The 16,770-nt window shown below is 39.0% G+C and overlaps 1 protein-coding gene across 3 annotated transcripts in view; it reads left to right on the top strand.

Annotated features, from left to right (window-relative positions):
- Positions 1-16,770, top strand: part of LOC135219431 (uncharacterized) — a 751,318-nt gene that overhangs the window by 679,469 nt on the left and 55,079 nt on the right. For all 3 annotated transcript variants that reach the window (XM_064256210.1, XM_064256211.1, XM_064256209.1), the window contains one exon: positions 9,129-9,249. In XM_064256210.1, coding sequence (XP_064112280.1) covers positions 9,129-9,249 — 121 coding nt within the window. The remainder of the gene's footprint in view (positions 1-9,128; positions 9,250-16,770) is intronic.

Genomic DNA, 16,770 nt, shown 5'->3' with positions numbered 1-16,770 from the left:
TCAAGGGGGAACCGCAATATATGGGAAAGACAAAAACAAGGAAAAATATATGAGAAATATAGTAACTCAGAATGTGAACTAATAGCGGTAGAATTTGAATCTGAAAAATTGATGAAACATAGTAATATATAGACCTCCTAATACTAAAGAGTTTGACTTAATAATTGAAAAATTGGATGATATATGTAGAAATCACAAGGACTGGACTACTCTCCTATCTGGTGACTTCAACTTTCCTTTCGTAGAATGGAAAGAACGAATATGAGATTGTGGTTGTACTTATACATATAAAAAAGAGAGTAATAGTAGTGCAGAAGATAAGAGGCAATTTGAAAAGCTATTAGATATGCTACTAGAATACAACATTCAACAAATAAATCACCTGCCAACAAGAAAGGAAAATACTTTAGACCTAGTATTTGTGAACGAGATGAATTATGTTAAAGAAATAATAGTTTATAATGCGAGTATTTCAGACCATAATGTCATAGAATTAATAGTTCATTCCAAAGCAAGTGAAAATAGAGATAAGCAAGAAATGAAAAAGTGGGAAGGATATGGAAAATACAACTTCTACAGTAAAAATATAAAATGGTCAGAAATTAATGAAGAATTAAACAAAGATTGGGATAACATTTTCGTAAGTGATGACATAAGGGTAAATACGGAGATATTATATAAAATATTGGAGAAAATAGTGGATAAATATATACCGAAGAAGAAAAGTAAACATCATTCATGCATACCAAGAGACAGAAGGATCTTGTTCCAGAAAATCAGAAAGTGGAAAAAAGGTCTTGCAAAAGAAAAAAATACATGGAAAGTTATAGAACTAAAAAGCAAGATAGAAAATGCAGAACAAAAGATTATACAATCAAAAGAAAATGAAAAACGGGACTTGGAAGAAAAAACCCTATTAAATATCAAGCAAAACCCCAAACCCAAACTATTATACTCATATGCGAAGAAGATGAATAAAAGAAGAATAGAAATAGGCCCTCTGAGAATTGAAGGGAGATTAACGAATGAAAAAAAGGAAATTTGCAACATACTGGCAGAACGATATAAGAGAGAATTCACCCCTAGAATAGATAATGAAGATAATGATATAGCAAGTAAGGGAACGATAGATATAGAAGTAAGGGAAGAAAATAGTGAATATTTAGCTGACATAGAAATTAATGAAGCTGATATTGTGCAGGCAATTAATGAAATTAAAAATGGAGCTGCTGCAGGGCCGGATGGAGTCCCTGCTATTTTGTTAAAGAAAGTAGTTCATTCTATCGCAAAGCCACTTGCAATATTATTAAGACAAAGTGTAGATACAGGCAAGATTTATGATGAGCACAAATTAGCATATATCACCCCTACTTTCAAAAGTGGATCAAGACTAGAGGCAAGTAATTATAGGCCTGTGAGTCTAACATCACATATTATGAAAGTGTATGAAAGGGTAATGAAGAAAAATATTATGAAACATTTAATAAAAAATAATTTGTTTAATATAGGACAACACGGTTTCGTACCCGGAAAAAGTACACAAACCCAACTGTTAGTCCACCGTGAGAACATATTCAAAAATATGAAAAGCGGAAATGAAACAGATGTGGTTTATCTAGACTTTGCAAAAGCTTTTGACAAAGTAGACCATAATATATTAGCAAAGAAAATTAGAAAACACAATATCGTAGATAAAGTAGGAAGATGGTTAAAAGAATTTTTACACAACAGAAAACAGATAGTTATTGCAAACGATGAGAAATCGGATGAAACCAAGGTAATATCCGGTGTGCCACAAGGTACGGTGCTAGCTGCAATATTGTTCGTTATTATGATTGAAGACATAGACAGTAATGTTAAGGATTCGGTAGTGAGTAGTTTCGCTGATGACACAAGAATAAGTAGAGAAAATACTTGTGATGAAGATAGGAACGCTCTACAAAGAGACCTTAACAAAGTATATGATTGGGCAGAGGTAAATAGGATGGTATTTAACTCTGATAAATTTGAATCAATAAATTATGGAGACAGAGAAGGAAAGCTATATGCATATAGGGGACCTAATAATGAGACAATCACAAATAAGGAAGCAGTTAAAGACCTTGGTGTGATGATGAATAGGAACATGTTATGCAATGATCAAATAGCAATTCTGTTGGCAAAATGTAAAGCAAAAATGGGAATGTTGTTACGGCACTTCAAAACAAGAAAAGCTGAACACATGATTATGCTTTATAAAACATATGTTCGTAGTCCACTTGAATATTGCAATATGATATGGTACCCACACTATCAAAAGGATATTGCACAAATAGAGAGTGTACAAAGGTCCTTTACAGCTAGAATAGAAGAAGTTAAGGACCTAGACTACTGGGAAAGACTACAATCCTTAAAATTATATAGTCTAGAAAGGAGAAGAGAACGCTACATGATAATTCAGGCATGGAAACAGATAGAAGGAATAACAGAAAATATCATGGAACTAAAAATATCAGAAAGAGCAAGCAGAGGTAGATTAATAGTGCCCAAAACTATACCAGGAAAAATAAGGAAAGAAACACACAGGACATTAATCCACTACGCACCAGCATCGATAATGCAACGTCTATTCAATGCGTTGCCAGCTCATCTGAGGAATATCAGGAGTGAGCGTAGATGTGTTTAAGAATAAGCTCGACAAATATCTAAACTGCATCCCAGACCATCCAAGATTGGAAGATGCAAAATATACCGGAAGATGTACTAGCAACTCTCTGGTAGACATTAGAGGCGCCTCACACTGAGGGACCTGGGGCAACCCGAACGAACTGTAAGGTCTGTAAGGTAAGGTAAGGTCTCTCAAGATATAATGGCAGAGAACAGTCTTGACAGCCAGGGATAATGTCCAAGAGTACCCCCCCCCCTCTCTCTCTCTCTCTCTCTCTCTCTCTCTCTCTCTCTCTCTCTCTCTCTCTCTCTCTCTCAAGATTTAATGGCAGAGAACAGTCTTGACAGCTAGGGGTAATGTCCAGGAGTACCCATTAGTACAAGCTTTTTCCTCACCTGGCTACCTTCTCGCCTTGTGCCAGTTACGGCGGGGCACCCACTCTAACTAAAGCTCCTATGAACTCCATCCAGCTCCCAAATGTCAAATGTTTAGTAGGTAGATGGCGACCAACTGTGCTGGTCTCACAGCCTGGTGCCAGCCCATTCTGTGAGTGCCCAGAAATGTTCACAGTCTTTGAGGAAGACTAGAGAGCCTCTTGTACTGTCCGAGGGCTCTGGTATTATCTCAAAGGAAATGTAAATTCAAGGCCATCCTTTCCTATAGAGTAATGGCAAGAGCTCCTGTTGTCGTCTGACTAAACTTCTGGCTCCAACCACAGCTTGGCATCAAATTGTTCTTGAGCACCCAACAGCACTCACCAGATCTGAGGGAAGAAATTATTAGCTAAGTAATTATGTACTGGGTAACTAACTATAAAATTTTATTTTATTAAAATGTCATGTTAAAACAGAAGTACTAATGGTATTGACAGCAAGTGGAGCATTCAAAAGGTAGTCTATGATTGGTGGTAAACTGATGCAACAAATATATTTCATTAATGCAGTGTATGGCATTGCAAGGTTTCCCTTCCTTTCTTCAGTAGATTGGCAATCTTTCTTCAGTAGATTGGCAATCTTTCTTCAGTAGATTGGTACAAATATTGCGTTACAAATGCAAATATAAAGGAAAGGTGCTGGCAGGTCAGGGATTGGGCAACCTACAGGCAGTCCCTGGATAACGACGGGTTTGATGGTGTGACAATAACCGAAAATCGGCGATAATAGCACGAATCCCTTGTTATCAGCGCCTATAACCAAGGATCAGTGGCACTGTTAAGTGAGGATTGGCACATATTGCCAAAAATCCAGTTATCATTGTCACTGTCACCAATAACAGGTTGCCTATAACTGGGGACTACCTGTAAATAGTATATTTACGATGTTCAAAGTGCCTATGATCTGCTTAACAGCGCCGTTAACTGGTTAACAACCCCGTTAACCCCTTCAGCACTGGGACGTACACGTGTACGTCTTTTACGGTACAGTAATAAAAGACCGGGACGTACGCGTGTACGTCTTTCATCCCTCCTCGAAAAGCAAAGCGTTTTCTTCAGCTTGGATGGTTTCCAGACACAGTATTATGTACGAGAGGTGCTGAAGCTCCACCCACAATTCATTCTAACCAATGAGCGTCCGATGGACGTCGTGACGTCATTTTCATATGGTATATTAGGAGGGGTACTGGCTAACATATGCCAGTGCGCCTCAGGCTATTATCTGGGAAGGATGATAACGATTTTGTCCATAAACCATGTATATTTGAATTCTAAACCTTTTTCCCTTTTGATTGCAGTTATTTTATGGGTTTTTTTCAGTATCATGTCAGATGATAGTATTTCAGAGTCAGGGTCTGAGTACCTGCCAAATCTATCAGATGATGATTGTAGTGATAATTTCTTAGAGGTTGACAGTGACAAAGAGTGTTTGGAAGACATTGAACCTCTTGTCGATGAAGGCTGGCGGTTCATAACTGATCCATCTTGTGACTTGCGCCCAGACCCAGCCCCTCCTGATTCACGGAGGGTGGTAATAGGATTCCTACTTACATACCAGATTTCACCTGCTTACATGATGCATTTTTTTTCCCCTTTTTTGTGGTGATGTAATTGACAAATTGTGTGAATGGATGAATGCTCGGGCAGAGTAGTACTTTCATTCAACAGGAAAGCGTAAGGTGAAAGGACTTCTATGGAGGCCTGTTACTCGTGATGAGATGTGTTTTTTATAGCTTGCTGATGGTAATGGGGGTGAATAAACTTCCCCATATGTATATGTATTGGGCACGTGATGCTGTTGCTTTATTATCATTATTATTATTATTATTATTATTATTATTATTATTATTATTATTATTATTATTATTATTATTATTATTATTATTATTATTATTATTATTATTATTATTACTATTTTGTTAAAAAGGATGGCAGAATTAAGCGAGTTGATTTTATATATTGTTTTTTCTATTTTCCTTACAATTCACTTCTCAGGCTCAGCGATGTTTCTGAGTAACTGGCCAATATTCATATTGGGAATTTTCAAAAATTATAAATGCTGAAGGAATCTTTTATTAGAACAAGATATCAGGTCCAGGTCAAGCAGGGGTCGTCGTCAGTGCTGGTATTATTCCGTAGGCATAGTCCAGTTCGGGCCGGGGTCGTCTTAGGTTTAAGGGCTGGTATTGGTGCTGGTATAGCTGGTATCACGTGACGTTTCGACCTTCTCGTAGGTCATCTTCTGACGAGTCGGTTGAAGTGACTGTAGCAAGAAAGTTAGCGGAAGGGTATTTATAGCGGCTCGGACCTAGAGTTGCATTCTCATTGGTCGGGCCGGTCTTGGGCGAAGCCGTGGGTCTCGCCTCGAAGGTCTCGGGGATTCTCTCGTGCGAGCGCCACAGTAGCGTGCCTGGGGATGAACGTCAGGAATTCCGTCTGTAGCAGGAATCGTATCATCCTGTGGGGGTTCCTGATTATCTGGCATCGTCGGGGGGTCGCTCGCTGCTCTCCGGGCGGCGGTGGGAAGGAGAAACGTTTCTTGAGTGATATTCAAGTTTGGTTTCTCCTTGCCTATATGGAGGGCTTCTAGGAGGCGCAGACGTCGGGGATCCGTTGTTTGATCGATTATGGTGATATTAGGGATAATATCATTTCTTCTTATCCGTTTGTTATGAGCAGTCCTGGCGTGGTTGAATATGGCTCCTTCTTGGGCGTGGCAGGAGATTCGCTTGGAGAAACACATGGAGGTCATACCAACATATTTGCCAAGGCATCCTCGGACGGGGCATGTGTAACGGTAGACCACACTCGTCTTCTTCAAGGGATCCTGCAGTGGCGCCGAAGGATTGTTTCTCATCACCAGGCTGCTCGTCTTCTTCGTTTTATAATATATAATCATCTTAATATTTCTGTCTGGGTCAGCGGGGCTGACGTTTTCCTCGATGATCTTTTTGAGGGCTTGTTCGTCCTCCTTGTACCTCCGGTGGAAGTGCCCCTTGTAGAAAAGCTTGATGGGCTCTGCAACGTCAGGGCGGGGTTCCCGGTGGTACCAGGCTTCCATACCTTTCCTTATTGACTCATCAACAGCACGATTGGTGTGTCCGTTGCCAGATAATCAGGAACCCCCACAGGATGATACAATTCCTGCTACAGACGGAATTCCTGACGTTCATCCCCAGGCACGCTACTGTGGCGCTCGCACGAGAGAATCCCCGAGACCTTCGAGGCGAGATCCACGGCTTCGCCCAAGACCGGCCCGACCAATGAGAATGCAACTCTAGGTCCGAGCCACTATAAATACCGTTCCGCAAACTTTCTTGCTACAGTCACTTCAACCGACTCGTCAGAAGATGACCTACGAGAAGGTCGAAACGTCACGTGATACCAGCTATACCAGCCCTTAAACCTAAGACGACCCCGGCCCGAACTGGACTACGCCTACGGAATAATACCAGCACTGACGACGACCCCTGCTTGACCTGGACCTGATATCTTGTTCTAATAAAAGATTCCTTCAGCATTTATAATTTTTGAAAATTCCCAATATGAATATTGGCCAGTTACTCAGAAACATCGCTGAGCCTGAGAAGCGAATTGTAAGGAAAATAGAAAAAACAATATATAAAATCAACTCGCTTAATTCTGCCATCCTTTTTAACAGCATTTGCCTAAAAGAGGGTCTTCTACCAAAATACATATTACGTATTACTATTATTATTGTTTTATTATTATTATTACCAGTGCCGTAAACATTCAAACAGCGTATACATTGATGTATACGCTGTTTCTGTATGAAACCTAGGAATAACTGTTTCAGTAAGAAAACTAGTACTGCTATTACCACTACTACTATTTTACTACTACTTTACTACTTTTTCTACTTTATTTCTATGACTTTACTACTATTTCTACTACTTTATAACAGTTCCTACTTCTGCAATTACTTTTTCCACTAAATATTCCTATTTTTTCCGATATTCTTATTATATTTTTTGTAATTTTTTGACAGTGGGGTAAAAAATATTCATTGATATCCGTACACACAATGTTTTCACATTAGAATGTAAAGGAAAAATGTGAATAACATAAAATTTAGAGGGAGCCAGTAATGATTGATACTTGTGGTTGACAGGGGGTCTCATGTGGTATGCAAGCATTTGCAGCAATGCAGCAGGCCAATGGCGAAGGGGTTAAGTGGTTTATCGGCGCTGATAAACTGTCAATCAGCACCAAAAATCTGGTTAACATTGTTAGCCCAGTGCTGTTAAACCAAAATGCCTTAAGTGGTGCCGCCATTAACCGGCGACTCTACTCAAATTATTACTTTATACAGGCATGTTAAATTCTTCAATTAGAATATGAAGAACATTACTGTAAAGGAATGGTATGCGTTTTTTGACTAAAATTTGTTCGAAAAAATTTGGATTTGTGTAAAACAGAATGAGCGGGAAATTCAAAACTTACAGAAAATTTTGAAAGGTCTCAATTTGTAATGAGCTCACACTTTTTGTTTTTATAAGTAAAAGGATTTTTCGAAAAATTTATGAATAGCTTCAAGTACATTTTCCAGAATGTGCGATTTGAAAAAGGCTATTGAATCTTCTTGCAAGAAATCTGAAAAATGTTTCTTGAAGTGTTGACAAATGTTTCTTTTTGAATAGGACATTAGGATATTGTTCAAAATAAAAATTATTTTGAAAGGCTAAATGGCATTATATTCTCCCCACCATTTACCTGTTGAAGTGGCATCAGCGACATACCTAGTCGCCTGCCTCTCATATCACACTGCCTTCAGTGGAGTAACATGTCCTCCGTCTGTCAAAATTGGTGCAGAAATACACTACTCTTATTTAAATATTATTGTAGGAACATCATTTGACAACACTGAGCCAAATTTGGTGTAAATGGTAACTACTTTTGTAACAGAAGACAATCTGACACAGGCCATCTACCTATCATCTCCTGGTACAAGGTGTGTATTGATAAATGGTTAATTTCTTTTGATTTGATCCCATTAATCCCCCATAATGAGAGATCCAAAGTGAAAGAAAAACCTTTTTCACCAAGAGACACTCACTACTCTATGAAAAAGCTGATGATGACTATGAGACTTAGAGTAGCAACTCAGAAGCTTCCAGCATAGACAGTGAAGATTTATCTGATTCTAAAGAGAAACACTGATGGTTGCCCAAAGTTGTGAAATTTATTGTTTAGGATAAGGAAGACCATATGGAGTTTTTTTGAGACGTTTTTTTATGACGAAGTTGTGGAGCACAGTAGTAACAGAAACAGATTTGTACCAAGTTTTTAGATGAATATATAGAAAGTTTGCCTAGAAATTCACATGCACTAAAATGGTGTGAAACAAATGTAAATGAAATGAAACAATTCATTGCCCTACTGATTTTGCATGAAACAGGCAGAAGAAATATTTTAAAGTTTATAGGCATAAGTTAGATAATAAGGTGAGTTTAATTTGGGGTTAAGTGGAAAACTATTAATAGCACATGCAAAACAACTGCCTGTTCCAAGTGTTGAAGTAGGCCTACTCACCTCACCATCTTTCAGCAAAACCCCCTTGACTATCCAGTATTTTTCTGACTATTGTCCTCTTACTCCCAGTAAGGAAAGGCCTCTTAGATCATGTGCTCATTGCCAAAACAATAGCGAAAGAAAGGGAATTTCATACTGGTGTAAAGACTCAAAAATTGGCTTTTATGTTGTTCCATGTTTCAGGGAATGCCATACAAAAGATTGTTTTTCCCTTATATGTGTTATGCATGTAATCTTTGGGAAATAAGAATGCAAGATACATTCTTTCATCTTTTCTTATCTTACAGTATTTGATATTGTAATATGTTTAAAATTTGAAAAAGTATCATAGTAAAAAAAAAAAAAAGAACATAAAAAAGCATGTTACATATTTATCTAATATCCGAACTTGAGTGTTTGAAGTGATTTGTAGTTATAGGTTATAATGGCAATAGCTAATTGTCAAGTAGCTTATAATTCCTTCATGGTGATGAAAACTGTCAATTTTTTTTTCAGGTTGTAAAGGGTTATGTTGGTAGCTGCTGGCCATATTTAGGTACAAACCTGACTTCCCTCCATCTTGGTCCATGTCACAATTTCACTCATCAAACATGGATGAATATTGGCAGCATGAAAAGTAAGTGTTTTATGTTAATCATATTCAGTATTGGCAAGTTGTTAATATGTGGCTGAATTCAAGTGTTTTTTACAAGGTTGTTTGTTCATTACAACCCCATTACCCATACAGGCGGTCCCCGGGTTACGACGGGGGTTCCGTTCTTGAGACGCGTCGTAAGCCGAAAATTGGGTGCATTGAAAACTATGTAAACTGCATTCTTATGGCATTTTTCATCAAAAAAACCTTCAAATATTGATTATTTTGTATTTTTGGTGTCATATTTCATCTCCCAGATGAGCGTTGTAGGCGTCGTAACCCTGGAAATAACGTCTATTGACAAGCGTCGTAACTGTCGTAACCCGGGGCCTGCCTGTATATTGTTTCTCCTCCTTAGTCCAGTTGGTTCGAGTCAAGATCCAAATACATACCCTCACTGTGCATGCCCAGTTCTCCCATGACGCCTCCACTACTAATCATTCTTCTGTGCAATTTCATGGAGTAAACACACTGTTATATGTGACTTTCTTGGATTTCACTTCCAAGTGATTTATATCATGATGCCTTCATTTGTTCTTTACAATTCTTCAATCATAAATAGTCTTTTCTTCATACATGGAACAAACCTGGTGTCTTAACATTAGAATAAATTTTTTAGCTCCAGCTGGAAACTTAAAAAATTCAATAAAATTGTATATGCAAGGAACTGGTGACATCTGTCCTCTGTCAAGAGTTAGGTGGAACATCCACCAACCCAAGTTGGGCCTCGTGACATCTCACTTTTCTTCTTACTGCCTTTGAGTGAGAATATATTGTTCCCTCTCTCCTCACAAAAGCCAGTTCTTTGTTTGCCCTTGTTTCTTTTTGTTTTTTGTGCTTGTGACGAAGACTTGAGTTATCATGGATTCCTTTAACCTTTCTGCTAGATCTACTAAACCAGCCCGAGAAGAGCCTTTATTACGCTCAGAGGTCTGGATAAACTAATTCTTTATAATAAAATAATAAAAAGCTCTGCTACTAAATCCAGGAAACCTCAGAGGTTATGTCCAATGCAGGTGGTTTCTCTTGTGCACGCTTCCAAGCGCCTCAGTGGCGTGGTTGGTATGGTATTAGCGTCCCACCTCGGCGGTCGCTGGTTCGAGTCTCGGCTATTCCACTGAGGAGTGAGAGATGTGTATTTCTGGTGATAGAAGTTCACTCTCGACGTGGTTCGGAAGTCACGTAAAGCCGTTGGTCCCGTTGCTGAATAACAATTGGTTTCATGCAACGTAAAAGCACCATACAAACACAAACAAACAAATGCTTCCAAGCCTCCATGAATATGGATCCTCATTCAAATTGCATTAGGTGCAGAGGAAATGTATGTAATATCACTAATCTTTGTTCAGAATGTCGTTCTTGGTTGGTGCATCAGTGGAAGAGGTTCTCTGAGAAGGATAGTACAAGAGGAAGTCGAAGATGCCATCCTTGTTAGTTGGCCCTCCATCTCCTGTCTCTTTTTGTTCAGCCTCCTCTTGAGGCTGCCCCTTCTTTTGAGTGACCTTTCCCAGTTGCTTCACCATCTGTACTAGATTTTTCCTATGCCCTTTCCTGTTGTTCTAACAATTTGCCAAAAGAAGTATCAGGAGATTGTTAGTCTTATTTTGCATCATTTTTTTTCTTTGAGGGCGGGGGGTCCCCACCATCTTTGTCTCTTTCCAGCCTCTGATGCACAGAAGATGGCGAGTGTTCTGGCATTACAAGGCATCTCAGGAGTACCAACCTTGGATGGCCTATCGTCCAACTTCTTGGCTTACTGCTACCCAGTACCATTTACCATGGCTGTTCCTTCTTCCTCAGGTCTCCACCATATGGGATCTCATGCTTCAACATCTAGTGGGATGCACACATTTTGGGTAGCTCCTTGTTTTGCCGACATTAGTGCCAATATCCTCGTGACTCGTCTGCTGCTGTGTTGTGATGTCATAATCAGATCCCTCCGTGACATCACCATTAGCTTTGCCTGTGTTAGTGATATCACCGCCTGCTTTCTATGAGCACATCATTTACCCCATCTGTGGATTTCCTAGTCAAGGCAGTGTTGGAAAGACTGGATTTGGTGATTGAAGAGAAGTGTATTTGTCCTTATAAGAAGAAGACATGTAACTTCTGCTTTGTCTTCTTCTTCTTCCTCTTTGTCTGCATCAGTGTCACAGTCATCTGTATCCAGAATCAGGGAGTTTGTGTCTCATCTTAGTGGCAAGAAAAGAAGCACTAGTATTTCTTCTTCTTCGAGCCATATCCCTGACAAGAGATGTCTTCCAGAATTGGCATTGGCTCCAAAGTCATCAGCTACTCATGGGTGTGGTTTACCCACATTTGTTTGTCTTAAAAAGATGAAGGATGTAGTACAGAGTCGGACCTCACCTCCTTAACTCTGGATTGTAATGTTACTGCTGTGAACGATGTTGGAACAACTTCAAATTCCATACAGATGTATGTGGATAGCATTTGTACGATAACCTTGGATACGCTCAGGAAGGGGTTCCGTTCCAGGCTGATGCTGCTAACCAAAAATCTGCAATAACAGTACTAAAAAGTGCTTAACAGTGCCGTTAACCAGAGATCAGTGCTGCTGTTATCTGGAGATCAGAGTTGCTAACCAGAGATTGGCTCAGAAAATCCAGTTAACAACATCACTAGACAAGCACTGTAAAAGCGGATAGCCATAAACCGATGTCTCCGCTAACCGGGGCTGCCTGTACCTGTTTTGCGTATGTGGCTTATTAAAGTCCAGAGGATTGATGTCAATGCTCCAATCGAGCGATCCGGGTTTACAGATTCTTCTGGAAATGTCCATGCAATGGTGAATGTCTATAATGTTTCTAGGCCTACAGGGGATGGTATTAATAGTCGTCCATCGGACTGATGATCCAGGTCACTTTCATCCAGTAGTGTTCGGAGTTCCTTTCCAGTTTGTCATTACCAAAAGAGCTAGACACGGTCATGATTCGACTCTGGAACAGTTGGACTTGAGGAGAAGCCAATGTTCAGGATCAGGGATCAGGTAGCAAGGACCACGGCCATTGTTCGCATTCAAGACTGAGGAGCAGGGACCATGGCCAATGTTCATCTTCCCCAGGCTGTGGATGCTTTGAATATTTTCCTAGCCTAATCTCTCCTTTTGAACACAAATGTACAATCTACCCACCTGTTCATGCTCTTCGGTCCCAGTATACTCCAGCTCACACCTTTGAACAACACCACAAGATTCAACGACCCAAAAGCTTCTATCAGACAGAGAGCTCTCTCCTACCAACCAAACAAGCCCTGCACATGTTTCCTTCTTAGCTCTGTTATTGTTTACATTCACCTGACGCCACTGCTATCTTGTCTTCTGTGGCATCACATCCTATGATGTCACAATACAACTTAAATACATCAATAGACACCTAAAATCAACCATATGCTTCCCATACATTGGACATCCACCATATTTTGACAATGCAAAAAATAACCACGATAAAAATGAAATAAATCTCTCTAAGCTGATATATAATCACACTTATCTCTCTCTCCTTCTCCTCCAACCTCTTCCTAATCTAGTCCCCTCTAATTTCCTTTATTCTCCAACTCTGCCCTCTGCATAAAATCTACCGTATATACTCGAGTAACGTGCGATCTCGCATATCATGCGACCCCAAAATTTTCACCAATAAACAGTGGTTTTGTCATGTATCTCATGTATCATGCGAGTTCCTTTTCCGAGGTCAGTTCATAAGGTTGGTGGTTTAGCGTGCTAATGGCCGAGTCGTTCAGATGTGTGCTGCTGCTAGTGAAGTTACGGTAATTTTCTTACTAATCTCGAGAATTGAAGAGAAGATCTCAAGATTAAAAAAGAATACCAAGATAATAAAATAATTGTAAAAATAACACGCCTTGGAGTCCTAAATCATTCTCTCTCTCTCTCTCAGAAATAAATACTGTAATTTGAGTCTTTCACCAACGGGTATCAGTAAATGTGTAGACATTGTGTGCGTGTTTAAAAAAGTGTAGTACACACACATTCCGATGTTTCGGTTTTTGGAATTTTTCAATTTCGGAAATGTGAGGTCAGATGCATAATCAAACAAACATCACTACTGCAGAAAAAAAATTTCCCTTTATGTTTTTCATTATTGTTATTTATTAATTACTGTTTATTTAAATAAATATTAATATAATACTGTTACATGAATGTGAGATAATTAAGATCACCTATAATAAAATAGTGGGACAATTAATATCATATGTTCACTAATAGCTATTATTTTCAAAACAAACATTCCGTAAAACACAAAAAATATATGTACATAACAATCAAAATATAATGTTTTGCAGTTCAACTTGTGAATTTCAACAATAAGTATGACTGTATAATATATTTCACCTATCGATCTTGCAGTTGAAGAGTCGTAAAATTTGAGGATGGTCCGGGAAATGGATTTGTACTTTGTGATTACGTATCGCTACAACACCATGCGGTATTTTCATACCACTATATTAATGACGCATCGCTACGACACACTGGTATTTTTCATACCACTATACATTAAAGTTAAAATGATCATATTATATTATTGTTTTCACGAAGAAATAATTATAAAAAGAAAATTATCGAGTAATTTTTGCCGTCAGCAGTCAGAAAATCACGAACATGGTAACGTTCAAACCTAGTGTCATCCACGGCATATGTCTATAAATAGAACAGAAGCAGAGGGCAGTCATTGGATAACAGATCTCCATGGTTACCAACCAACCAATCAGGTGTTAGTTATACTACTCTGTGAATTTCTTAGAATGAACGTTTACACGTAACACACGGGAAGCTAACGATGATGTGTGTGCTTTACATACAGTACGTAGTTTTTGTTTTTATTGGTGTATTTTACTGATTACATGAATACTCTCTCTCTCTCTCTCTCAGGAAAGATACCGTCAATTCAATTTATCAGTATCTTCCTGATAGACAGAGTAAATATTTAGGACTCCAAAGCTTGGCATATGTCAATTATTTTATTTCTTGGGATTTTTGGTTAATCTTGGGATTTTCCATGGTCAACTCTTGGGATTAGTAAGAAAAATGCGATTATTTGAGTGGCGCACACCCAAATGAATCGGGGTAAGCCTAGCACGCCAAACAATAGTATTTACAAAATGAGCGGAGCTCTCTGGCTGGGCTGTTTTGGTCCACCCACGTGTTTGATCGCATATCTGCCAAATTTATAACAACAACACTGCCAAATTTATAACAACAACAGAGATAAAACCCTTTCTCCCATTACAGATATCAAATATTATCTTTTCCGTTGCGCAGAATTCTAAATAAATTACGTAGGTTCACGATTGATAAAGTTTTTTTATGCAATAACAAGAAACGGAGTCAGATACTCTATAAACGGGGCATCTCATTTTGGTGCTGTTGCGAATATTTCAACCAGTTCCACGTGCGTTTAAATCCATACTGACTGTACAGTCTGGAGGCATTTCTTCCTTCTACACATATCTTGATTTCTTAATATCGTAGGTATAGAATAAATTGGTGAGCAAGGAAATATGAAATAAAGCATAACAGTAAGTTTGACGAGTGAGAAAATAAACAATCGTATACAGACAGACTCTCTCTCTCTCTCTCTCTCTCTCTCTCTTCCTTCTCTCCCTCCCTCCTCTCCCTTCTCTTCTCTCTCTCTCTGCTCTCTCTCCTCTCTCGCTCTCTCTTCTCTCTCTCTCTCTATCTCTCTCTCTCTCTCTCTCTCTCTTCTCCTCTCCCGTCTCTCTCTCTCTCTCTCTCTCTGAGAAAATAATAGATAGGAAACAATGACTGAATATTGCTTGAATGCGATATGGCAAAGTTTTGGCCTGACTGAAGAGTGGAGTGACTTTGACTCCGACTTACAAGTTATTCCTAGTCATCTCACAGCCATAGATAGACATCAACTTCACAGCCGAGAAAGGGCAATCGTATACGAAATAAATAGGTATGGAAAATGCGAAATGCGGGCCTATGTTGTCCCATAAAAAAAGCTCTCGCTCGGACAGCTGTAAGATTTAGGAGAGAGAGAGAGAGAGAGAGAGAGAGAGAGAGAGAGGGAGAGGAGAGAGAGACGAGAGAGATGAGGGAGAGAGAGAGAGAGAGAGAGAGAGAGAGAGGCCGAATAGGAAGGAGATTAAAGTACCTGGGAAGGAAAAACCCTTATAATCTTATAAGTATAGCCTCGGGGTTTGTCTCAAGGACATTCAAAGGTCTGTCACACGGGCAGTTGTTGTTTTTTGTTACCAAATTAGATAAGGGCAGATCTTTAAAAGCCACGCCAGAGAGCTCGCCACGGTGACAAGACTATACCTTCCATATGAATTGACGATGTCCTATATGAAGATGCAGGAGATGAGGATGAAATGATCAAAGATCTGGAAGATGACGAATATGATGACTGCCTTGATGGCAAAGAATTCAGAGCAGTATTTGATGATACGGACACGGAGAGCGACTTTGGAGGATTTTAGTTTAATTTTATGCAATTTTTTTTTTACTTTAATAAATTTTCACTTACCTGCGTATCCTAAAAGGAAAATAATAGTTCAAGTAACAAATGTTTCTTTTACTGAGTAAAACAAAAAGTAAAAAATCCTTCGGTGTTGTGCCTTAACTGATTTGGAAATTATAGATGGTTAGTCTAGAACAGTTAAACATGTATAAACCAAAATAATGCAAATGGCGCACGATCGCTCTTCTGTATTTTAAAATACAATAGTAATATGAGAATGCATACAATATTATTGGATATAGTGAAGTACAAGTAAAACATAACTTTTTAAAAGATCTGCTGTTTTCCTCCGGTAGTAACTATCGCGATCTGCCGATTTGGGAAAGCATAGACGGTACGCTAATTTTATACCGCGTGTATGATGCGACCCCTTTAAAATTAGCTTCAAAATTAGGTTTCAAAAGTCGCATAATATGCGAGTATATACGGTAATAGTTTCTCCTGAAATTCCTGCTTTAGTTAATACACCAACTACTTGATACTTTCCTTACACCAACTACTTGATACTTTCCTTTGATCCATCTCGCCTTTATTTCCCCAGATTCTATGGTTTCCCTTATTACTGCAATATCAATTTTTAATCTCTTACTACTTACACCAGTACTCTATTTGATGGCAGTTATTAGTGTTTTGCTATCAGTATCTCCAACACTTCTAAATGTCTCCCTGCCACTACTTCTTCCCACAAATGCTTGAAATATTTCAATACTTGTATAGCCTCCCCAACACTCAGGGTTTCTGCCTCAATGGTGGATTTTGCCACTCTCCTGGATATCCTGATAGACCCATATGGGACTTCTCCTCTTACCATCTGTCAAGGATATAATACACCCGAGTTGAGTATGGCCATCTTCTATTTTTATGCATGACACTTACCTGGCAGGTATATATATAGCTTATCCTCTTGTCGCCGCACTGGCAGAATTTCAAAACTCGCGGCAACCGCTAGTACACTGGTAGTTCAGGTGATCGCCACCCC

The sequence above is a fragment of the Macrobrachium nipponense genome, chromosome 1, assembly GCF_015104395.2.
Source record: "Macrobrachium nipponense isolate FS-2020 chromosome 1, ASM1510439v2, whole genome shotgun sequence".
In the NCBI taxonomy this organism is placed as follows: domain Eukaryota; kingdom Metazoa; phylum Arthropoda; class Malacostraca; order Decapoda; family Palaemonidae; genus Macrobrachium; species Macrobrachium nipponense.
This window is presented reverse-complemented; position numbering and strand designations above follow the sequence as displayed.